The sequence below is a fragment of the Hippoglossus stenolepis genome, chromosome 2, assembly GCF_022539355.2.
Source record: "Hippoglossus stenolepis isolate QCI-W04-F060 chromosome 2, HSTE1.2, whole genome shotgun sequence".
NCBI lineage: Eukaryota > Metazoa > Chordata > Actinopteri > Pleuronectiformes > Pleuronectidae > Hippoglossus > Hippoglossus stenolepis.
The window spans coordinates 5575450-5599575 of NC_061484.1; the positions used below are offsets into that span (position 1 = coordinate 5575450).

At 40.4% G+C, this 24126-nt stretch overlaps 2 protein-coding genes across 2 annotated transcripts; one reads left to right on the forward strand and one right to left on the reverse strand.

The window, feature by feature from the left end:
- Positions 1-544: 544 nt before the first annotated feature.
- On the forward strand, positions 545-23407 carry vwa11 (von Willebrand factor A domain containing 11). Its single transcript, XM_035184399.2, has 18 exons — positions 545-762; positions 11395-11587; positions 13703-13839; positions 13917-14061; positions 14296-14389; positions 15501-15629; positions 16219-16405; positions 16499-16668; positions 16848-16960; positions 17092-17208; positions 17301-17474; positions 19325-19454; positions 19586-19738; positions 19974-20066; positions 20619-20890; positions 21095-21228; positions 22453-22612; positions 22756-23407. Exons 2-18 carry the CDS (start codon positions 11402-11404, stop codon positions 23134-23136), a joined length of 2775 nt encoding a protein of 924 aa, XP_035040290.2. The 5' UTR covers positions 545-762; positions 11395-11401; the 3' UTR covers positions 23137-23407.
- Positions 3072-9962, reverse strand: LOC118125626 (prostaglandin D2 receptor 2). The gene is made up of 3 exons (XM_035184412.2): positions 9675-9962; positions 8863-8897; positions 3072-6185 (listed from the first exon to the last, which is right to left on the reverse strand). Exon 3 carries the CDS (start codon positions 6176-6178, stop codon positions 4778-4780), a length of 1401 nt encoding a protein of 466 aa, XP_035040303.1. The 5' UTR covers positions 6179-6185; positions 8863-8897; positions 9675-9962; the 3' UTR covers positions 3072-4777.
- Positions 23408-24126: the final 719 nt, after the last annotated feature.

The following is a 24126-nucleotide window of genomic DNA, read 5'->3' on the forward strand; positions in this document are numbered from 1 at the left end:
GTAATGATGGTTTATTAATGAAGCTGAACTTTATTAATCTCACACTGGTGCAGTTTTATTGGATAAGTGATGTTTAATTAGTTTTTATAAGTGGCATGCTTTCACTATGTTCAAGTGCAAATAAGCTTTACAAACAAAAACTGTTCATGTTCTGGGAGTGTGCCACTCTAACTCCATGTTTGACTTTTTTAATGCCACAGTTGTGTTGTCTTGTTATTGGTAAAATCATTGTCGCATTAAATGAGGCAATAATTTGCCAACTGATCTGTTGAAACTATTAAATGCTGCCAAGCAACGTTATAGTAGGCTGCCACCAATACAGCAGTACTTAAATACTGTGACTAATGCTTTAATGAGAGTAAAAACAGTGTTGGCTAATCAACAGATCGCTTTCTCCTTTGGATCATGCCCACATTGAAACCACCCAAATTAATATTTCTGACAACGCTATTGGTTCACTATTACGAGAAACTTTCACCACATTCACTCCCACTTCCTCTAAACCAAGTATTTACTTGCACAGCATCACAGAAATTCAAACACAGTTCCATGTGCTGTAACAAAGCAGAGTAACTGTCTCTGCCTGCACTGACAAACCTACTCTAAGCTATTTCACTTGAAAAGAAACCAATAATCAGTTGAAGTCATCATCTAAGATATCCCCACTTTTTACAATCTGACAGCAAACGACATATTTTTTATCGAAATTTCTTCACAAACTTGAAGCCAAAACAAGTCCTGGTCCGACCTGAGAGCTCTGGGGTGAGTATAACACGGAGATTTACAGCAAGTTGACTTATTACTTTCTGCTGCTTTCACTAAAATAGTATCTGTGCATTTCATATGAAGACGGTTACTTTCTTCAGATAAGTTGCCTCTATTTAACAGAATCAGGAATTATGAAACTCTTTCAGTGTTGATGGTGTAATGTTGAATCTAACTTTATATGAAAAGTATAAAGTATTAACCTGTTTGTTAAAGATTTGACCTTAAGTCACAAATACAAACCAAGAAAATACTTCTGTCATAAACAAGAGAACTAACGTTATAGATGAGCTAAACTTTATTAGAGACTTTTTTATGTAAACACATGCAAATTATAATTGTATTTACATAATTTAATTAAATCCATGTTCCTGGAAACACGCTTGGGAACAAGCACAGAGGAAGATTTATGTTCTCTAGCAGTTATTTATAGGACTGTGTGGGGACATGATTGTCAGTGTGACAGTGCAGGACGGAGTCCCGAAACGTTGTCAGGTGAAAATGGAGAAAGCGTACGAAGATGTGTGTGGTCCGACCGATGCAAACTAAGTTCCCATACAATAACATATTAATGACGACAGACTACTCGTGTAATATTGTAGTAATGACTACAGAGTACTCATAGGTAGTAGCGTGTCATCATGTTAACGGTTAACCGTTGTGTTTCACTCAGTTTGCATTGACATAATAAACGCAGCAGCTGTGGAAGAAGTCATCAAATCCTTTTTTAAGAAAGTTTATTACATCAAAGAACTCATACCTCTCCATTATAAGTTCTGCATATAAAAATAATCAGAAGTAAGTAAAAGGGCAGTAAAGTGGATAACCAAAAGTAGAAGTTGTGGCTCTGAGGTAAAGTGACCCTGTGACTGATATATTATTATCATCATAATATAGCTGATTTTATATCATATAAAGTTATGTTGCTTGTACCTGTGGTTCCCAACGCAAGAGCTTGTGCCTACAAAGAGTTACACAAGTAAGTGTGAAAAAAAACAAAGATTTGCAACACAGACCTGTTTTCATGAAAAAAAGTAAATTATCTATATTTATGTAAAACCTTTCTAGTCTTGATGACCACTCAAAGTGCTTTAAAGTACAGTTTACTATTCACCCATTCACACACACATTCATACAGTTCAACTATGTGCAATACTCTCTCCATCAAACACCACTCACACACACACTACTGGCACAGCCATCATGGGACATTTGGGGTTCAGTGTTTCGCCTTAGGTCACCTCACCACTTCAAAACCTGCAAGGGGATTGAACCACCGACCTTCTGGTTAGTGGACGATTCACTCTACCTCCTGTAGCCACAGCCGTTCACAATCTCTCCGCTGTTTATATAATCGTCTAATATTAAGGAGGGTTAGGGTTAGGGTTAGGGGTTAGGGTTAGGGGTTAGGGTCAACAATGTGTTTTTTGTTTCTTTAAATTTAAAAGCTCTTGATAATTTCTAATGATAATTTGGAAGAACCTCAAATGTGATGATGTAAATGAGTCACTCTCTACCTCTGTTATGAAGAAGAAAACAAACAAATGGTCTACTTCATATTAGGAAATCTCTGACGTGTAACTCGGCTTTAAATCTCCAGCTAGCATCTGTCAGCTATAAGTACAGTGGCAGTGCATAACACCAAGCAATACTCCCCAGCCCTTCCTCCCCCCCTCCCTCCACCTATTCCTTCCTTATCTCTCATCTGTACAAACTGTTTTTTCGCAACACTTTATTTAATCTCTGTGGCTCTATCGTTTGTGATCTCACTTTTCTCAGAAATAACCTCTGTTTACATGTATCTTTACATATATGGAGAAGTTTTCTGAATGACACCAGGAAATTTTAAGATTTATTTAATTTAGTTAACTGGTTTGTTGGTTTTGTCTCAGATACATATCCCCTGATTCCTCTGACCCCCTGTATGATAATTGTTGGGGTAGTCAGGGGGGGCTTGATCTTGTGTTTCTACAAAAGCATAACCCTCTCCAGCTTTAGTAATATCCTACCTTAGATCCTCCACGTGGCTTAGAAACGTACTAAAAAACAAACAAACCATAACGCGTTAAAATACAGTATCTGAGTGGTTTAGTTTATCATCAACACATTCTAAAAACAAGGGAAAAGGATAGATGAAATCTTATATGACTGTGCACTGGAATTCAAACCATATCCTAATGTGACCATCATTTTCTCATAGACACCAAATTTCAGATGAGACGTACAATTTGCCAAATTCGTGGAAGATATAAAAATTTTTTATGACAGAGCTGATAAATTACCAGTTATTACTGGGCACGACATGCTGAATTTGAGTTATACTTTTATTATGAAGTTGTGCAGATCATTGAGATGATGTTCAACCCTGTAAAATGCAGTTTATTCTTTGTTTATCAAAACTGGCAAATTGACCAATGAGCCACCAGCTGATCCTGTGCCTCTACATACATTTTCATTACAGTCTTGTTCTGCAATGCACATGTTTCACATCGAACACATTTCAAACACATCAATTAAATGTATGTTATTTTTCAGTATTTTCTCCTCCCCTTTCTCTGGCGTTTGCTGTAGACTGAGCAAAAAAGTATGAAAAGAGAGAGAGAGAGAGAGAGACAGAGAAAGATAATCTGTTGGAACTGAATGATTGAGAGGGAAGTGGAACTTTGTATGTCAGTCTGACCCGTTTAGGTTTAATCCTGCACTGTGTTTATATTCTGGATCTTCCCTCCGATATTCTCACCAAATTACAACTACCTCCATGGCAATCCTGTTGCTACTGTGGCCTAAATTACACCTCGGCCTGTGTGGCTGCATGTTTCCAATTGAGTCTGATGGAACCAGACGATTGTGGCGGCGGCAGTGAGACAGTCAATCAAAATGAATATCAGACATGATGAAATCCAATCACTCAGAAAGGTGGCCTGACGTTAGGCTGTTCAGATTTAGAAGCTCCTGGATTACAGGACCTGAAAAGCATAATCCTACCATATAATTTCATGTCTGTTTAAGCAATCAGGGCTATACTGCTCTCTGATGGCCAGAATGGGCATAGCATGGGCACTCAATTTACAACAGTGGATTTTCCATAAGCACTGGGTACTCGTGTTTATTTCTCATTTCAGTTGAATACACTAAAGGGGCCAAAATAGGTAAAACTACATAAGAATTTGCAAAAATGACTTTTAAATAAACATAATTTAGAGCAGGAGGAATGTATTGTTGTTTTCTTCCTTTGTTCCTCTGCAGTCCTGTTAGGATTTCTTTAACCGTTTCTTTGGAATGCTTGTACCTAATTTCACAGGATTTGACACAGTTTACGAGATATTTCAATATAACCAACAGTGTCATCCTAAAAAAATATTACGTGGCCACGAAATTATAACGCTTGCGAACTAGATAAATAAGTCACGGCCACAAGTTATTTAGTTGTGGGAATAATTTAAATGACTATGAATCTGTTCTTTACTAACAAGCCCTGGCTAATTAAACTGAAGAAGCCTCTTGGATGCATCTTATCACATGATGTAGCCTCTATAAGGGGCTCTTGGATGCCTTGGATGATTTATTATCTCGTCCCCATGCATGCGTAATTATTTTGTGGCCACGTAATATTTTTTTCTCTCGAATGTCACCAGACATATCAGCCTTATGGTTGCCAGAGAGAAAAAGTCAAAGAATCACAAAAGGATTCTTCCTCTCAGCAGCACAAATGTCCGTACAAAACTTCACAGGAATCCATCCTGTAGTTGATCAGATATTTAGACTGGACCCAGATCGACAATGCTATCTGTAGATGTAGAGCCATGTCGCCAGCAAGGCTAAAGGTAGTCAACCAAACCTTCCTGCTGACTCCTTTCCTTAGTACATTTTGCGGCAGCCTCAGTTTTTATGCAATATGTCCAAGTCCTTCGACTGAATTAGGCTTACATGTAAACTAAGACGTATGTGTCATGAATTAGGATACATCTATCATACCATTAACACACATATAAAATCAAAAACAAGTGGGACCTCAGCTTTGCTCCATCATAATTTTTGATTCTTGTCCTGTTTTGTCCATTTGATGATCTTCAAGGTTTTCAGAGGCCAAAGGCAGAGGGAAGGCAGGTCGGATGACAGGTGATTTACAGGGTGATGATGACCCCTTTGATGACCCTGGTGTCGCAGGGCTCACATCTCGACTGCTTCTCCGCCTTATATGAGCTCTTATGCTCTTCCCTTGAGCGACTAGGAACCCTCCATCCTCTTCTACCAGTCCGTCAAACACTGCTCCTAGACTCTGTCGTATTTTCACGCAGAAGTGTGGACAGCTGAAGGCGTACAGAATGGGGTTCAACACCGGATTCAAGAATGCGATGGTTGTAGCGAGGGGAAGGCCCACCTCCACCACTTTGAGATTGTTCCTCCAGTAATGTGCCGTCAGCTCGACGATGCAGAAGATGTGATAGGGAGCCCAGCACAGTGCAAATGCAGTGATCACAAATGTCACCATTTTGATGAAGCTCTGGGACAGCTGGCCCAGATTGGTCTGATTCGAGATGGTGGCGGACATGGTAGTTGGCGTCGAAGCTAAAGTTGGACTGGAGGACGGAGGCTTGAGGATGATGTTAGTTGTTGTGTTTGTAGCTCCTGATGCTCGGCCTTTGTTTGACATGATCAGTGCATCAGTTAGTCTGGTGGTGCTCTGCTTCCTCCTCCTGCTCATGCTCCTGCTCCTCAGGCTGAGACCTATTTGGACATAACTCCCTGCAATCACCACCAAGGGAAAGAGGAATGCCAGCAGCAACTTGGAGATGGCTGTTGCTGCCTGTCTCACTTCGCAGTCTCTCTCCAAAGTGGCTCGAGAGGATAAAATCAAAGCAAAATTATGATAGCACAAATTCCCCCCACCCTGTTTCTCAGTTACTGAGCGGAACACGGTGTAAGGTATTGTATTCAGTGCAGCCCATAGCCAACCTAATCCACACACCTTCCATGCTCCTGCCACTGACCGATGATTCTGGCTCCACACTGGCTTGACTACAAGAAGCAAGCGGTCAAGTGAAATTGCGGCCAGCAGGAAGGCTGACACAAACATGTTTATGAAGAAGATGGAAGCCTGTGTCATGCAGAGTGCGTTGCCGAGCTCCCAGCTGTGGAGGTGGTAGAGGTAAGAAGTGAAGAGGGGGAGGGTCAGGGTGGCTAGGAAGTCAGACAGGGCTAGGTTGAGCACCCAGACGGCGGTGACGGTGCTGTGCTGAAGGCGGAAGCCAACCACCCAGAGGATCAGAGCGTTCTCCAGAATCCCCAGGCAGGATAACAGACCGTGGATGCAAACCACCACCATATTGGCCTGGCTGTTACTGTTGAGGCTGTGATTCCGCATGTCTTGCAGCAGGGGGCAGAGGAGCACTCCGCTTGTTGCGTTTGACATCTGTGCTCTGAAAGAAAAAACAGAGACAAGGAGACCCATTTATGGAGAACTGATCCAAAGCTGGTGCTCATAAGTCGGATAAACAACCACTTCCTTTTTTCAGACTATGATTAAATTAAATGATCATGATTATAAATGCACTTTGCTGCCGAGGAAGCTGTAGGGAAAACTGCACTAAGAGGATAACAAATGAAAAACAATCTTCTATTTGTGACAAGAACATGCTGACGCCTGTTGTCACCAACCACATACCAGCTCTTGAGCAACTACACATACTTAGGTGGGCAATACAGTCTTATGGCTTAGATATCAGCTGGCTGTTGTGAGGATTTAAGTATTATCTGTGGTAAGATTTATCAATCTACCATTTTTGTCAGGTATTTATATTTAGCAAATATGATTGTTGTTTGTTATCATATGTAGTCACCCTGCTTATTTGGTCAAGTTTTAGTTGACTGCAAGCCCAGGAATAGTGTTATCCCAGTCAAAGAAAACTAAAACATAACTACTTAAGTCTATGTTTATTCCATCAAAACCTTTGATATTTTTACCATCTACTTTAACCAAGCCCAACCATTTTTGTTGTCCTATCATTATCTGATGAAACCCACTGCAGGCTGGATGAATGAGAAGGCAGCTCTGCAGATGTCCATGGTCTGGTGGTTTGATGTGTGGTGGTTTCATTCAATGAACACATTCAGGCATGGAACATGTTCGGATTTGCAAATTTATTTTAAACCAATCAACAACTTGGGATTTGATACTTTCCTTAAAATTGTTAAAGACCATTGAGAGCTGTCGGGAAAAAAGAAAGTTTTGAAATCACTTAAGTTGCCCAGGTTTGGGGTCTTTTTTTTAACCAGCTATTTAATGGTAACATCACTTCCCCTCTGGTAAAGCAATGCATCGATTTTTTCTCTGGCTCTCTGGGAAGAAAATAGGTCCAAACATCAACTTGTTTCTTTCTCTAAATCCCTGTTGCTTTCATTGTTAAGTACTAGTAAGTGAGTGTCGGTACTTATTGTGTCCTGATGGTAAAGTTTTTTATTTCAAATTACATTCTTCTTGTAAACAACATCGAATGTTGATAAAGTCCCAGTGTTTAATGACGTCAGCGCCCTCTCATCATCGTCTCCTCTTAGACATGTAAAAAAAAAAGGTCCTTGATATATGTAACATATTTCATCATAGTAATAGTTTTTGATATTAACACTTAAGTCTGTTCAGAGTAAACCAAAAAAATAGATTTGCCCTATCACCCACTGCAAAGCCCCTCATAGTGTTTCCACAGCTCAGGGGATGTAACTGAACTCTGTCTGTCACCAAGAAAATAATTAGTCAGGAATAAAACAATAAACTAATAAAAACTAAGCAGCCAAAATATCCAGGATATGAACGCTGCCATCTTGCACATTTGAAGACAGAGTCTGTGCAGTAGCAAATGGGGGCAAGGAACGCACAGTGATGAGGTCCATTGATACACCCACTCGACCAATCATAAGTCAGTCGCAGCTGTCAATCAAGACGTTTCACCCATTTAAGAACTACTTAAAATCAAACATAGTGGAACTTGGACATACATCAGTGTGGTAACTACGTAAAATTACAGAAACAACTATCTGTCTACGTCCCATCCACCTACATGGAGACAGCAGGATTTATGACCTATACTGCAGCAAGCCACCAGGTGGCGATTAAGACGCTTTGGCTTCACTTTGGGGGAGCATGTCGTCCACCTTTATATAAGTCGATTAGCATAATGGACATTAGTTTTGAAACAAGCATAACTGTGAGGCCTGACCTGCTGAGATCCATGGTTGTAAATGTATGTCACACTGTTAACTGAGAAAATTCTAACTGAGAAAAAAGCGTCAACAAGTGCGCGTCACTGCTATACTCCCATTGGTCGCATTTGAGGGTATATATGCCCTCGATGGTTGTTTGGGTTGGAGAATATGTTGGTATTTCCTGACAGTGGCATTAACAGTAACATTAGCAGATTGAATAAGGTGGTAAATTCATGTTGCTTTTAACTGACACACAGAGCACTTTGTGATACAATAGCATTAAAAAACGAGTTGTACTCTATTAGTTCAGTTTTCTACTTCAGAGTCAAATGAAAGAAAAAAACATCTAGTTATCACTAAGTAGCGTTGACAAAAAATTTGACTCCTCTGAATTTGAATGTTATCATTAAATGCTGATATTACACAGCCATCACCATGGTAACTTAGTCACGTACTGTCTGGATGAGGTAAACACTTCACCGTGTATGCACATGAATGTGAGTAAAGATATCCATGACACAATGCTGACGTGACTCAACTCTTTACTGCAGTGAATAGTTGTACCTGGAAAAAAAGGCATTTATACTATCTTGGCGTGAAAGTTGCCTTTAAAATAAAACACAAATATTTTGAATAACCACAGTATGAGAGGCAGATGTGGGAAATACTGAGCAGTACAGAGGAATAATGAAGGTCAAAGTGAGACACTCAGCAGCTCAACCGATGCTCCACGCTGTTGAATCAGATTTTTATTCTATTAATTAATACTTTCAATTTCATGAATATAGAGTTGTGTATGTGTGTAAGTGTGCATGTACCTGTGCCTATGTTTACATTGATAGCAGTGCACCTAAAAAGAATTAAAAAGAATATATAATAAAATAAACAAAAACATACCTGTTGGAGTATCAGTGCAGCATGGAAAAAGAGGTCTACAATAACAACAAAAACAACCAAATATTAACAATAAGAAATGTAAAACAAAATATAAAGGACTGGTCGCCAACCCGTCGATCACGATCTACCGGTCGATCTTGCAGTCTTCAATCTCGATCCAAAGTTGCATAACTGCCTTTCTTTGTGTATATTTATGCTCGTACATTCAGCTTTTAACAGAAATTGCAAAAACTAATAAATATGACCCTTCTAAGTGGGTTTCTTGGAAGATATCAGGGTGGTAGATCTCGGTTTAATGAAAAAGTGATCTTGGGCTCGAAAAGGTTGGTGACCACTGATATAGACTATCATAAAAAGCCAACAATGAAACAAAACACTTAAAGAATTTGATCAAAACCAAGAAAAGTCAGCATCATTATTAGATGCCGAGGAAGCGTATTGCTGCCATGCCAGAAAAATGGATTGGTTTCGCGTTATGAAAATCTGTTTTGTCCTGAAATTACAAAATATGTCTATCATGGTAAAACAAGAAACTTTTACTGTTATTTATCTTGTTATACGCTGAAACATCACAAGTTATAATATGATAACTTGTTATAAACATAAAAAATGTGTTATAATATGTAATAATTGTAATAACTCAAGGAAGTCAGGAATATGGCTCAATTACACAATGTTATTTAGATAATTTGTATTTTTCTGGCTTGGTAACAAAACACTGCTGTAGGATAATAAATAGCTCATGTCATCACAACCACATTCAATCATCACGAAACTGTAAACATTAAATTAGAGGTTTAGATTACACTCACCTAGATGTGGTGACACTCACAGTGGAGGGAGAAAAGTGAGAATCTTTCAAATGATTCCTGTTCACATACACACCTCCTTGTTGCTCCACCCCGCACACTGATTAGATTTTTTACGAGTGGATGGGCGTGAAGATGGATGCAGTGTTCACGGATGTTTCAGTTCAGACAGGTACAGGAAACAGAGCGAGACACAGCAAAATCTCATAAGCAAGAGAAAGAAATCAGGAAGTCACAGAGACGGAAATATGATATGTGTGACACAACCTTATCTGTCGTACATCAGCATACCAAGGATGGACTTGTGTGAACTAGTTCCCCTGACTATTCAGACTGTGTTGTAATATCCATGATGACACACTGTACAGACACTGTGTCTCAGAGCAAAGCGAGAAAAATATGATGTGTTTGGTTTCTTGGTTACAAAATGTCTCTGTCACCATCCGGTTAACTTCACTTAACCCTTGTGTGGTGTTTATGTTTTTGTCACTCAGCCAATATTTGCGGTCTGGTGGACCCACTGCATTATTGGGTCTTTCAATCAATACAGCTATAACAATTTATGTAAAAATACTTAACAGACGTTTACTTTATCCCAATTACAAGCAATATAGACATCATTTATGGTTAATATTGGTCATTTACCCCTTTTAAATCACATTTATGAATAAAAGTGCTTTTCGTTTTTTGTGATAAAATGCAATTAAAAAAAGAAACATCAACTACAATCAAGATATGGGTGGAAAAAACAAATATCAGTATTGATGTTTATTTCTTGGAACTTAATTAGATCCAGATCTTGATTCCGTATTTTGCGGGTTTAGACAATATGTACTGCCTGAAGGGGCAGCGGCCCCTAAATGGCATCAGCTGCTCATCAACAGTGACATTAGGCCCGCAGGTGAAACATCATGATTGACAGCTGAGACTGGCTCTGGATTGGTTGAGCGTGTGTATTGGCACCCCCTCTATACCATATCTCCATCCCCTGATCACTACTGCACACACTCTGGCTCCGAATGTGCAAGATGGCAATGCTCAATCTCTGGATAGTGGCAGGAAGTGGAGATGTGTCATTGATCTCAATATACAGTCTCTGGCTTTAAAGGAAAAGTGCATGTTTTAGATAATAGTGAAACAGTGTGTAGGAAAATTATATTGAAACTAGATTTGTTTTAATATATTTAAATTCGTACTACAATGACTTCTGGAGATGTTTTTGTGAGAGAATTTTGATTCCGCATCTGAAGACTATAAACCGGAAGTGAACATATCTCATTGATTTTGGTGACTGGAGGTCAAATGTCAAGGTCACAGTGACCTCATGTAACTGTGAATGTGATACATTAGGACTGCCTGTAGGGAACTTCATTTAATCTGGCACAAATCACTTGGATCCGCTGATTAACTGATTTGATTTCGGTGGTCAAAGGTCACGGTGGATTCAAAAAACATCTTTTCATCAGTTGTCACTTGGACTCAAAGATAAAGTGCTTACATTTCAGTGGTCAAAGGTCACCTTATAATTGACCTTATATGAATCTGGAAAAAAAAGTATGTAGAAATATGTAAACGGAAACGGCACTGCTTGGCGGAGGTATACAACCGCAGTGCGGTAATTCTAGTTTATACATGGCTTAATTTAACCAAACGACATTAACATTTCTTTTCCAGCAATTGCCATTGACTGATAATGTCTGATTATGACCTTCTCTCCTTGCAGATTAATCATGATGTCAGTGCTTCGAGTAGCACTGCTCGGCTTGGCCCTGTTAGCAAGGACCACTGTGGCCTTTCTCTCTGCCGGGAGTGGGATGTCCTCTCATGTCAACATTACTGGAACGGCTCTGTTGCAAGAAGTGACCAAGGCTTGTCGGACAGTAATCGAGGAAGCTGGTCACGAGTTCCAACCCACGGTAGGATGGAAGATAAACCTAGTCACAACGTGCACAAACATGCACTCTCAGAAATACAGTGCATCCGGAAAGTATTCACAGCGCTTCACCTTTTCCACATTTTGTTATGTTACAGCCTTATTCCAAAATGGATTAAATTCATTTTTGTCCTCAAAATTCTACACACAATACCCCATAATGATAACGTGGAAAATGTTTTTTAGAAATTTTTGCAAATTTATTAAAAATAAAAAAACGAAAAGATCACATGTACATAAGTATTCACAGCCTTTGCCATGACACTCAAAATTGAGCCCAGGTGCATCCTGTATCCACTGATCATCCTTGAGATGTTTCTACAACTTGATTGGAGTCCACCTGTGGTCAATTCAGTTGATTGGACATGATTTGGAAAGGCACACACCTTTCTGTATAAGGTCCCACAGTTAACAGTGCATGCCAGAGAACAAACCAAGCCATGAAGTCCAAGGAATTGTCTGTAGACCTCCGAGACAGGATTGTATCGAGGCACAGATCTGGGGAAGGGTACAGAAAAATGTCTGCAGCATTGAAGGTCCCAATGAGCACAGTGGCCTCCATCATCCGTCAATGGAAGAAGTTTGGAACCACCAGGACTCTTCCTAGAGCTGGCTGCCCAGCCAAACTGAGCGATCGGGGAGAAGGGCCTTGACCAAGGGAGGTGACCAAGAACCCGATGGTCACTCTGACAGAGCTCCAGCGTTGCACTGTGAAGAGAGGAGAACCTTCCAGAAGGACAACCATCTCTGCAGCACTCCACCAATCAGGCCTGTATGGTAGAGTGGCCAGATGGAAGCCACTCCTCAGTAAAAGGCTCATGACAGCCTGCCTGGAGTTTGCCAAAAGGCACCTGAAGGACTCTCAGACCATGAGAAACAAAATTCTCTGGTCTGATGAAACAAAGATTGAAATCTTTGGCCTGAATGCCAAGCATCATGTCTGGAGGAAACCAGGCACCGCTCATCACCTGGCCAATACCATCCCTACAGCGACGCATGGTGGTGGAAGCATCATGCTGTGGGGATGTTTTTCAGCGGCAGGAACTGGGAGACTAATCAGGATCGAGGGAAAGATGAATGCAGCAATGTACAGAGACATCCTTGATGAAAACCTGCTCCAGAGCGCTCTGGACCTCAGACTGGGGCAAAGGTTCATCTTCCAACAGGACAACGACCCTAAGCACACAGCCAAGATAACAAAGGAGTGGCTTCGGGACAACTCTGTGAATGTCCTTGAGTGTCCCAGCCAGAGCCCAGACTTGAACCCGATGGAACATCTCTGGAGAGATCTGAAAATGGCTGTGCACCGATGGTCCCCATCCAACCTGATGGAGCTTGAGAGGTCCTGCAAAGAAGAATGGGAGAAACTGCCCAAAAATAGGTGTGCCAAGCTTGTAGCATCATACTCAAAAAGACTTGAGGCTGTAATTGCTGCCAAAGGTGCTTCAACAAAGTATTGAGCAAAGGCTGTGAATACTTATGTACATGTTACATTTTCGTTCTTTATTTTTAATAAATTTGCAAAAATTTTCAACAAACTTTTTTCACTTTGTCATTATGGGGTATTGTGTGTCGAATTGTGAGGAAAAAATGAATTGAATCCATTTTGGAATAAGGCTGTAACATAACAAAATGTGGAAAAAGTGGAGCGCTGTGAATACTTTCCGGGTGCACTGTACACATAGACATACAGACATTCAACCACATTTTAATATACTTGTGTGGTATGTCAAATTAAAAAGTCAAATTAGCAGTATAAAGCAAAAAGGGGAATATGGCAATGGACAGATGTCATGTTGTGGTTTGTCCCACAAGGAATAGTTCAAATGTTTGGGAAACTTGCTTCTCCCTTTTAGATGCTTACAACCAAAAGCATAGCTAAGCATAGCATGAAGATCATTTGACCTGTGGACAAAGCCAGGATAATAGCTGCTGGTTGTAGCTTCTCACAAAATTCATCAAAGCAAGGAATGTAGCTGAGGCATATGGGAGTCAAAGTTTGCACAAGTGATTGGCTCCATTGGCCAATTTTCCAACCATTTCACCATACTCTCTGCATGGCTGCATTGATGGAACGAATGGTCTTTTCTGCCTCCAGGGTTCCTCTCCTGAGGAGCTGGTTCAGGCCTGTCTCGGACCCACAGCGACAGGACAAGTGTCAGGAGCCAAGTTTCGCTCTGCTCTTCAAGAAATCTACAACCAGAATGGACTGGTAGACCATGACTTAGTCAGCAGGTAAATAAACAGTTATCAAGAATGATAAAATAATGCAACAGCATGTGTTACAAAGCTTCAAATGTGTTTTTTTCCAGTGCTCCACACCACTTCAACTCAGAGGCATTCCTAGAGGGTCGTGGCCTAATCACGGAGGGCATGGTGGCCATTAAGGCGAACATTCGCAAGGAGAACTTCCAGGCTGCCAGAGAAACACTGGGCCGCGTCCTTCATACACTACAGGTGGGAGAGTAATGACGCATTAAGGAGTTAAGAGACAAAATGATAAAGGAGCTGGAATAATAAAGAAACTGGAAAGTAGAATGATGAAGGTAACAGGAGGCAGAAAAAGAGAATATAGAAACTACAAGAAAGAAAAGATCTTAATGTTAATTTTACTGTGTGTATAAATACTGAATATGAAACCTGCCTATATGTACAAACGGGTTAATGTGTGTGTTTCCATGTATTTTCCAGGACTTTTACAGCCACAGTAACTGGGTGGAGCTGGGACACACAGCGCCGTACATCAACCTCATACGTCCAGATCTGCCACTTGAAAACCTGGCAGGTTTGTGTACAAGCTTGTGAACTTATTATACTCACAGGGGAACTGTGTATAGGCTGAATATGGGCTCATGAAGTAGGTAATAGTCTTATAATTGAAAAAGTGGTTGAACCCCATCTGAGAGCATATCAATAGACTTAAATGGTAAATGGTTTTGTATTTATAAAGCACTTTTCTAGTCTTGATGACCACTCAAAGCTCTTTACAGTACAGTTTTACATTCACCCATTCACACACACATTCATACAGTGCATCTATTAGCAGCACTTTGTTGTTCTATGAGGGGCAATTCGGGGTTCAGCATCTTGCCCAAGGACACTTCGGTGCCGACCTTCAGGTTGGAGGACGACCGCTCTACCCCTCAGCCACAGCCGCCCAGTGTTTGATGCTTTTTATTTTTGGATAAGCAGTGACACAGTAACAAAACAAATGTTATGCTCTTATTATAGCTTATTCTGTTAATGTTGCTGCCATGACGGAGATCAGCACCTGTAACAGCCATGTCTGTCTGTCTCAGTCTGATACGGTGAAATAAAAAAATCTAAAATCATCAAAATGATCCGGTGAGACAGACTGCAGGCTGCCAGTTGCCAACCACTGCTGTAGTTTATCAGAGGACGTAGAAATATACAAATATAGAATTTATCATGAGGCCAAATCACACCAAATTTCCCTGGGCCATTGACAAAACACATGTCAATTGTGAAGGCAATAACATGTTCGCAAGATATGCATTCCACATACAGAAAGACAATCGTGGAAGTAGTAGGTAAAAGTCAATTATTAGCTGGGTAATTATTGTATTGTTACCTGGATGTTTGAGTTATTTCAATTGAAAAAAAAAATGTCAAGCTTGACAAACAAAAGGAATTACAATCATTTCACTGTTATAAAATACAGACGGCAGTAGAAGAGGAATAATCCACTTGAGGAATAATCAACTGCCAAACACAGCTTTTTGTGAATTATCCCAAAATATACTCACAAATAATGTGAGTATGTTTTTGTGAGTAAAAATGTGAGCAAGTTATTAAATGAGGCAATGTCTATTTCCCTTGGTCGGAACTTAAATGTGCTTTTTATCCGTGATCTTATTTGCACTTTGCTTGTGTAGATGTCAACACTCCGACCTGCCGTGACTGTGAAAATGGAAATTGCCCCAACTCCATCCTCCCCAGCATCCTACAAGAAATGAAACTCACATCAGGCTACTTGGGAATCTTCTATTCATCCAAGCCTCAAGGTAACAGTGACAAACATATGTCCGGACCATATTCAAACACATTACTAATAATAAGAAACACAAGTGAGAGTTCTATAGGGTACGTTTTAAGCATGTTTGCTGGTTTAGTCTTCTTTTGAGAATGCTTAGATTTAGTTTTCATTAGTGTTATTTTTATTATTGTTATTAATATCTATAATATGAGTATTTGATTAATAAGATTATACAATTTAAAACAAACATCCATAAACTGGATTAAGCATTTTCGACTGAAGTGGGGTTGTACTCGTTTCATATTTAATTATGCAGAGAATATGAGTGATTTTAATGTTTTTGTCTAACTCTTGTTAAATACGTGTATTTCCTAAAATGTTTAACTATTCCTTTACCCTCTGTAGGTAATTAAGATATCATGGTTAACCTATACATCAACATTTGATACTGTGTACTCCTGGAATTTAAGTTGCCCCAGTGTTTACTCATTATTTAAAATCAGGTTTGTCCTACCGAGAGAACAAGACAAACTAATTAAAATGTACAGAGTAGTAAAAGCTCCCTGGAATACAGCACAGGCCCACAAGTTCTAACTGTCCCTTCTGTCCTGTGCCAGGTAAATGTAGTCATGGAGGTGAAAGTGACCTGACCAGCAAAACAGTTCCCCGCGGTGGCATCAGCAAATGTGAGCGTCGCTTTGACAACGTGGCCCTCCACAATACTGCTGTGAATATAGCCACATCTGCAAGCCTCCAGCTACTGGAGAACCTCCGCTTAGCTGTCGGGGATAAAGAATTCCTTAGGTATATTGATGAGATATGAAAAAGTATCTACTTGTTGCACATTAATGAAAGAAAACGGTTTGAAATTTCTATAATTTATTTTCTCTCTCACAGAATGATGGGCATTGCCCGCTCAGCTGTTGTGTGCTTTGTTATTGACACCACCGGCAGTATGTCTGATGACATCAAAGAAGCCAGGGCAGTTGTCAACGAAATGATTGACAGCAAAAAAGGAACGCAGGATGAGCCCTCTGAGTACATCCTGGTGCCCTTCAATGACCCTGGTATAATTTCCCCACTCATGATGTTTAGTCTACTATTAGTTGTATTAGACCCTATTCCATTGAATGTTTTATATGGTATGACTGTATAGTTTTGATACTAGTTATATTTTAGTGATTAGTTAGCAGTCACAGTGGTTGTGTGGGATTTAATAATATGTTGTCTGTGTTTTCTTATGTAGAGTTTGGACCTATGATTAGAACATCAGACCCTGATAAGATGAAAAAAGAAATCGCGAAACTCAGACCAGGTGGAGGGGGTGATGCCCCTGAGATGTGTTTTTCAGGAATTCAGGTACTACAGCTATGCTTTTGTCATGCTGTAACTTAGATTGTCATTGATTAGGGGTGAAATGTATTTTTATGCATCCCCAAAAGACTGTAGTGATTCAGAATACACTGAGTAGGTCCATTTATTTTCTACAGTTAGCTCTGACTGGCGCTCCATCCGGCTCCCACATCTATGTTTTCACTGATGCTGCAGCCAAAGACATCGAACTCAAGGACACAATTGCTGCCCTCATCAGGCGCACCAAGTCAACGGTAAACTCTAACTAACCCCGGTCATGACAAACAGTCACACAGTGTATTTACACAAACTGAACTTTAAAAGACAGCAGGCTTGATCTCTACAGGTGACATTCTTCATGACTAGCTCTAGAAGAAGGCGCCGTCGCTCCACCACAGCTGAAGCCTTTGAACAATACAAGAAGCTGGCTCTGGCCTCTGGAGGCCAAGCCATCCTGGTGACTAAGAAACAGCTGCCCCAGGCCACAAGCATCATCCGTGATACATCTACTTCAGCTCTGGTAGGACTCTGCTGTTCTACTGGTTCATCCTGAACAATCTTGATATGATGCTCATTTTGGCTTGAGATATTCGCTGGGATATTCCTATGCAGATTAAATGGTATTTTTTAAGCAATGTGTACCCCTTAAATGTAAGAGAAAGTTAGCAGTGAAACATCCTATTCAGAAGTATATATGTAGTGGATATAAAAAGTCTACACACCCCTGTTAAAATCCCAGGTTTTTGTGATGTAAAAAAATGAGACAGAGATAAATCATTTCCGAACATTTTCCACCATTAATGTGACCTATAATGTGAACAATTCAATTGAAAAACAAATTGAAATCTTTTAGGGGGAAAAATAAAAAATAAAAAACTTACAATAACCTGGTTGCATAAGTGTGCACACCCTTAAACTAATACTTTGTTGAAGCACCTTTTGATTCTATTACAGCACTCAGTCTTTTTGGGTAGGAGTCTATTAGCATGGCACATCTTGACTTGGCAATATTTGCCCAATCTTCTTTGCAAAAGCGCTCCAAATCTGTAAGATTGCGAGGGCATCTCCTGTGCACAGTCCTCTTCAGATCACCCCACAGATGTTGGATTGGATTCAGGTCTGGGCTCTGGCCTGGCCATTCCAAAACATTAATCTTCTTCTGGTGAAGCCATGCTTTTGTTGATTTGGATGTATGCTTTGGGTCGTTGTCTTGCTGAAAGGTGAAATTCCTCTTCATCTTCAGCTTTCTAACGGAAGCCTGAAGGTTTTGTGCCAAAATTGACTGGTATTTGGAACTGTTCATAATTCCCCCCACCTTGACTAACGGTCCCGGTTCCAGCTGAAGTAAAACAGCCCCAAAGCATGATGCTGCCACCACCATGCTTCACTGTGGGTATGGTGTTCTTTGGGTGATGTGCAGTGTTGTTTTTGCGCCAAACATACCTTTTGGAATTATGGCCAAAAAGTTCAACCTTGGTTTCATCAGACCATAACACATTTTCCCACATGCTTTTGGGAGACTTCATGTATGTTTTTGCAAAATTTAGCCGGGCTTGGATGTTTTTCTTCGTAAGAAAAGGCTTCCGTCTTGCCGCCCTACCCCATAGCCCAAACATATGAAGAATACGGGAGATTGTTGTCACATGTAGTACACAGCCAGTACTTGCCAGAAATTCCTGCAGCTCCTTTAATGTTGCTGTAGGCCTCTCGGAAGCCTCCCTGACCAGTTTTCTTCTCGTCTTTTCATCAATTTTGGAGGGACGTCCAGTTCTTGGTAATGTCACTGTTGTGCCATATTTTCTCCACTTGATGATGGCTGTCTTCACTGTGTTCCATGGTATATCTAATGCCTTGGAAATTCTTTTGTACCCTTCTCCTGACTGATACCTTTCAACAATGAGATCCCTCTGATGCTTTGCAAGCTCTCTGCGGACCATGGCTTTTGCTGTAAGATGCAACTAAGAAAATGTCCGGAAAATCCTACTAGAACAGCTGAACTTTATTTGGGATTATTCAGAGTCACTTTAAATGATGGCAGGAGTGTACTGATTACTATTTAACATGAGTTTGAATGTGATTGGTTAATTCTGAACACAGCCACATCCCCAGTTATAAGAGGGTGTGCACACTTATGCAACCACATTATTTTATTTTTTTATTTTTTATTTTTCCCCCTAAAATATTTCAGTTTGTTTTTCAATTGAATTGTTCACGTTATAGGTCACATTAATGGTGGAAAAAGTTCTGACATGATTTATCTTGGTCTCATTTTTTTACATCACAAAAACCTGGCATTTTAACAGGGGTGTGTATCCTTTTTATATCCACTGTATATGGTGGAGATCATACATTTTTCTCCTCTGGTCTTAGGTGACTATTCTTCAGAGGGCAGTGAACCCTGGCAAGAAGGAGACCTTCCACTTCATGGTGGACGAATCTATTAAAAACGTCACCATCTACATCACAGAAGCTGACGTTTTCTCACTGACCAACCCTGCAGGTAGCTCATCTGTCTCAATGCCATGTTTGCATCAGTCAGAGTCTTTAGTTTGAAACTTGTTGTATGTGCTTCGTTGAGAATGCTGTTGGAATAGATCTCTGTGACCAATTAGACATGCTAAACAAATGCAGGTGTGAGCCAGTCCAACTCTGAGGCCAGTGGTAAACTGGGGACAATTCAGACAGTTGGCAACCTGAGGAGGATTCGTCTCAATGATGACAACCGCATAGGAACCTGGAAGGTCCAAATAGACAGCCTGCAACCATACACAGTTAAAATCACAGGTCAGATGCTCCACATTTGCACTTTTAGTACACATGCACTTTCAGTACAAAAGCGCTTTTGTGTCCTCTTGCACACTTTTTTTTCATCAGTAGCCTATTTATTCCCTCTGCTATCTGTCAATGCAAAGTTTGATAAAGACTGATGTTTCTACCAGAGTCTGAAAGTCACAGTTGGTAGATTCACTGATTTCTTGTTTGTGTATCTGTATTTACTATGCTATTATTATGTTTCCAGGTCAGAGTATCATCACGTTTATCTATAACTTTGTGGAAATGTTCAAGGGACCTCACCCAGGTTATGCATTGCTCAGTGGGCGTCCACAAGCAGGTAAGATGCAATTAATCAGATTTACTGTTTAACGACAGCATTACAGTTGTACACCATCTACATATATTTCAATCACAGAGCATGTTTTGATGTTTAAACAATATCAAATATGCACATTTTTATCTTGTGAGTTAAAACGTGATGGTTAGAAGTGAAAACAAGTTTCAGTGTGGGTAATAGCTGAAAAGGTGTTATCTGTGGACAGAGCCCCCATTGTCCTACAACAGCACCATCGAGTTGTGAAATGCAGTAATACAACGTCAATACAACGTGAATACAGCCTGCTCATAAGGGACCAAAGAAGTCATGTTTGTTAAACTAAATTGCAAGTTAGATAATAATATTTTAGTGCAACGGACCGGCAAACATTTTGTCAATCTGACATCACATTCCTGATTGAGATTTGAAAATCAAGGCTTCCTTTCAACACCTATGATTAAAAGTATCATGTTTATTCTTGAAACAATCAATCAACCACATTTAACCATAAAAATAAATGTTCTAACTATTCTCCCTACCTGGTTTCTCTGCCTGTTTTCTCTGGGAACCCAGGCCAGCCTGTCACCCTGCTGCTTTCAGTAGTGGGAAAGAAAGGACCGTCCTCCTTGACTGTGGGAAACATTGGCCTGGTAGCTTTGTCTGGACCTGAGGCTGTGAACATCAGCAAAATGACAGACATGGGTGGTGGAGACATCCTGATGACTGTTGATGAGGTCCCTGAGGGGGAGTTTTTGGTCATTCTGACTGGAAAAGACAAAGAGTCAAAAAGTGAATTTCAGAGGCAGTCCACCACCGCGATGTCCATGTCCAAAGTGAACATCCAGGTCTGTCTCTTCCTGGCAACCAGTGTAACCATTCATGCAACTTTTGTTTGATAGATCGCAGCAACCAAATGGGCTATCCAAAACATACTGTATCTAAAAACTGAAACAAGTCCAATTAAAACATAGGAGCATGCATCGAGAATTGCATCGCTTTTCTTCATCTTTTTCTTTCCCTTGTTCATTTCTTCCTTTTTCTCTCTCTAGGCTGTGGTGTCCAGCAGCATGGAGCCAGGGAAACTGTTAGAGCTTCCATTCAGTGTAATGACCCAGGGCCCTGGTGGTATCTTCTCCATCAATGCCAAGAATGACAGAGACTTCCCTATGGACTACCCAAGCAGGTGAGGGGAAGCTAAGAGTTCAGAGGGTTACTGGTCCTGGCAAAGATATAATCCACAAAATTGTGAATTTTCTGCCCAGATTAAACAAGCCAGAGATAATGTTGAAGGTTCAGTGTGTAAGATATAGGTGAAAGGGATCTTTTGGCAGAAGTAATGTTTTAACTAGTGTGTTTCATCTAAAATCGTACAAATTGTTGTTTTCTTTACACTAGAATTGACCTTTTATATTTTAATACTTTATATTTACATTGGGAGAGGGTCCTCTCTACGGAGGCCGCCATGTTTTTTAAAGTGGTCCAAACCAGAAAAACTAAACACCTTTTGAGTTTTTAAGACAATGGAAGGCTACCACATGCAACTTCACGTTGTGTTCAATTCAATTGTCTCTTCAAATCTCAACTACCCATCCTGCTTGCATTAAAAACCCTGATTAAAACTGACTGAACAGTATAAAAAATAGGTTGTTTTGAACCACTGACAGACACCAGGGGTCTGTACTACGAGGTGAGTTCAACATACCCAGGATATCGTTACGATAGCTGAGTGAACTTAACCTAACAATCGCATTCAGGCTAAGCGGCCACACGAAGTTCGTTATCAACTCGATAACCCTAACCCAACCCAGGTTTTCCTCCTCAAATAAATATTGAATTTCATAGGATAACCCTACTTAAAGGTTAAAGTATTAAACTATGTCTGGTTATCCCGCTCTGACTCTAACAATCCACACCAGCTCCATGGGATCCTCTAAGAACACGGATGTTATGCCTCAAAGGAATTGATTGGCCAGTGGGCTGTCCTTATATACAGGTTGATCTCTTCTCTCCAACTTAACCTGCCCGGGAGCAAGTTAGCACAAATCCGGCTTTGTAGTACAGGCCCCAGTACATAAATAACACCAACACTGGGTCACAACAGCCCAGTGATGCTAGAACCCAGTTGAAGCAGTAATGCATGGTCTATTGATTCAACACTGGGTTAAAATTTAACCCAATAAGAGTGTTGGAAAAAAAAGTTACTTTCGTGTAGATTTTCACCCCACCCGCATCAACTGGAGTAAAGGTAAGGGTGAGTCATGTATTATTACACCACCCAAAGGCATTACTTCTGTTGCCTCTCACCCCCTACAGCTTTAAAATAAAAAAAAATAAAAAAAAATGTATTGCACACAATTACAGTTCCTGTAACCAAGGAGGGTTATTTTTCTCTGTCTTCTCTTGACAGCCTCAGCTTGACAACCGGAGAAAACATCAATGATACATTGACCATTACGCCACCAGCCCGCACACCATCAGGCACTGATGTCACTCTGACTATGGAAGCCAGATCATCTGATGGTGTCGACTCCAATTATGTTATTCTCAGATTGTCTGTTGTTAACAAGGTAACCAGATACATCCTGCATTACATGTGTTTATGTGAAAATATGCATATAATAGATGCACTTAGTCAAAAGTTATAATATCAACAGATCTCCTCCCTTAGCTGCCTTCCATGCATAAATGTATTTTTCTCTTCTCTGTCCAGATTACAGATTTTGTTCCGCCTGTGTGTGAAGTGGTTAAAGTGCTGGCTAATGACTGCCCTCAAGATGTGTCCGACTGTGGACCTTTCCAATGGGAGTACTCTGCCAACATTACTGACGGAAATGGCACTGGGATAAATAGCATATCCCTTCAACAGGGTAATGGAACCCTCACACATACCCCCCTGAATAGTACCATCATCCACGCAAAATACAACGCGTCCTGCTGCTCACAGATCGTTGAGTTCATAGCTGTAGATGACGTTGGCAATGTGGGGAAGTGCTATCATTCAATTGTTCGTTCCGGTTGCCCGCCTGCTTCAGCTCTCTCACTGTCACTGTGGTTTTGCCTTATAGTGTCTGCCTTTATAGTGAGACCCTAAAGGCTTCAGTACAGGTTGCTCAGTGTTTTGTGTTTGTTCGCTGCAGGTATTGGATGCACTGGTTATCATTATCCTAAATAAGTTAAATCAATGTGCCTGTCATAGAGGGAAACTTTCGGCTGGTGACGGTCATCGTAAAATACTTAAATAAAACACGACAACTGATAAAGGAAATGTTTATCAACCACTTCTTATAAAATGTTTACTTTGAAAAACACTTAGTTGTACTGCCAAAATATTTTCTCCTGTTCCAGTTTTTCCAATAAAAATGTTTGGGACAAATCTTTGGTTGCAGTGTGGTCGGTGTAGTGAAGCATTTCGTGAGGAATCACAGACATCCAGATTGTGGCATTTCTGTGCTATGCAAAGGAAGAAGCACTTAAGATTTACCCATTCAACATTGCATTCTTGTAACTTTTCTTGCAAAGTGCTCTAATAGATATGATACGTTCAGGGGAAGTAGGTCAGTTGATAATCTGAGTTAGTAATTATCATCATTATAGCCACATTTATCATGGAACAACATGGACGTACAGCAAATAATCTTCTATGGACACATTTGAATGTAATAAAACTTTGATTCATTGCCCAAAGGCAATTACTCTTTTTAAGGGCAAACTGTTTAATGCACATGGTACAGTTGGGTTGCTGTGGTAAGACTTTTTTAAGACAAATCCAATAAAACTCAAAGAAAATTGGGGTCTTACCTTCAGAGGGCAGATAACCTAGTAGCAGCAGGTATGGCAGACTTAAGCTACTTTCAGACATGCACTGGACTCCACAGTTCCATTTTTGAGGTGCATGTGTGAACGCAAATGTCCAAGTAAGACGCTCTGCAGTTTCTATGGACTTTATCCGCCTGACCTATTAAGTCTGTAGAAATCCAGGAGAAGACGATGTGTGAACACAGCAGGGGATTCCCCGTTGGGACCCCCACAAGCGAGTGGGGGATCTTCAAAGTATTATACTAACTTTAAAATTACACACACA

Excerpts from the sequence above, each read along its gene's own strand:
- LOC118125626 (XM_035184412.2), bottom strand. The coding sequence starts at position 6,178 with ATGTCAAACGCAACAAGCGGAGTGCTCCTCTGCCCCCTGCTGCAAGAC.
- vwa11 (XM_035184399.2), top strand. The coding sequence starts at position 11,402 with ATGATGTCAGTGCTTCGAGTAGCACTGCTCGGCTTGGCCCTGTTAGCA. Across the intron at positions 11,588-13,702 it reads GTCACGAGTTCCAACCCACG|GGTTCCTCTCCTGAGGAGCT; the intron begins GTAGGATGGAAG and ends TTCTGCCTCCAG. Across the intron at positions 14,062-14,295 it reads GCGTCCTTCATACACTACAG|GACTTTTACAGCCACAGTAA; the intron begins GTGGGAGAGTAA and ends TGTATTTTCCAG.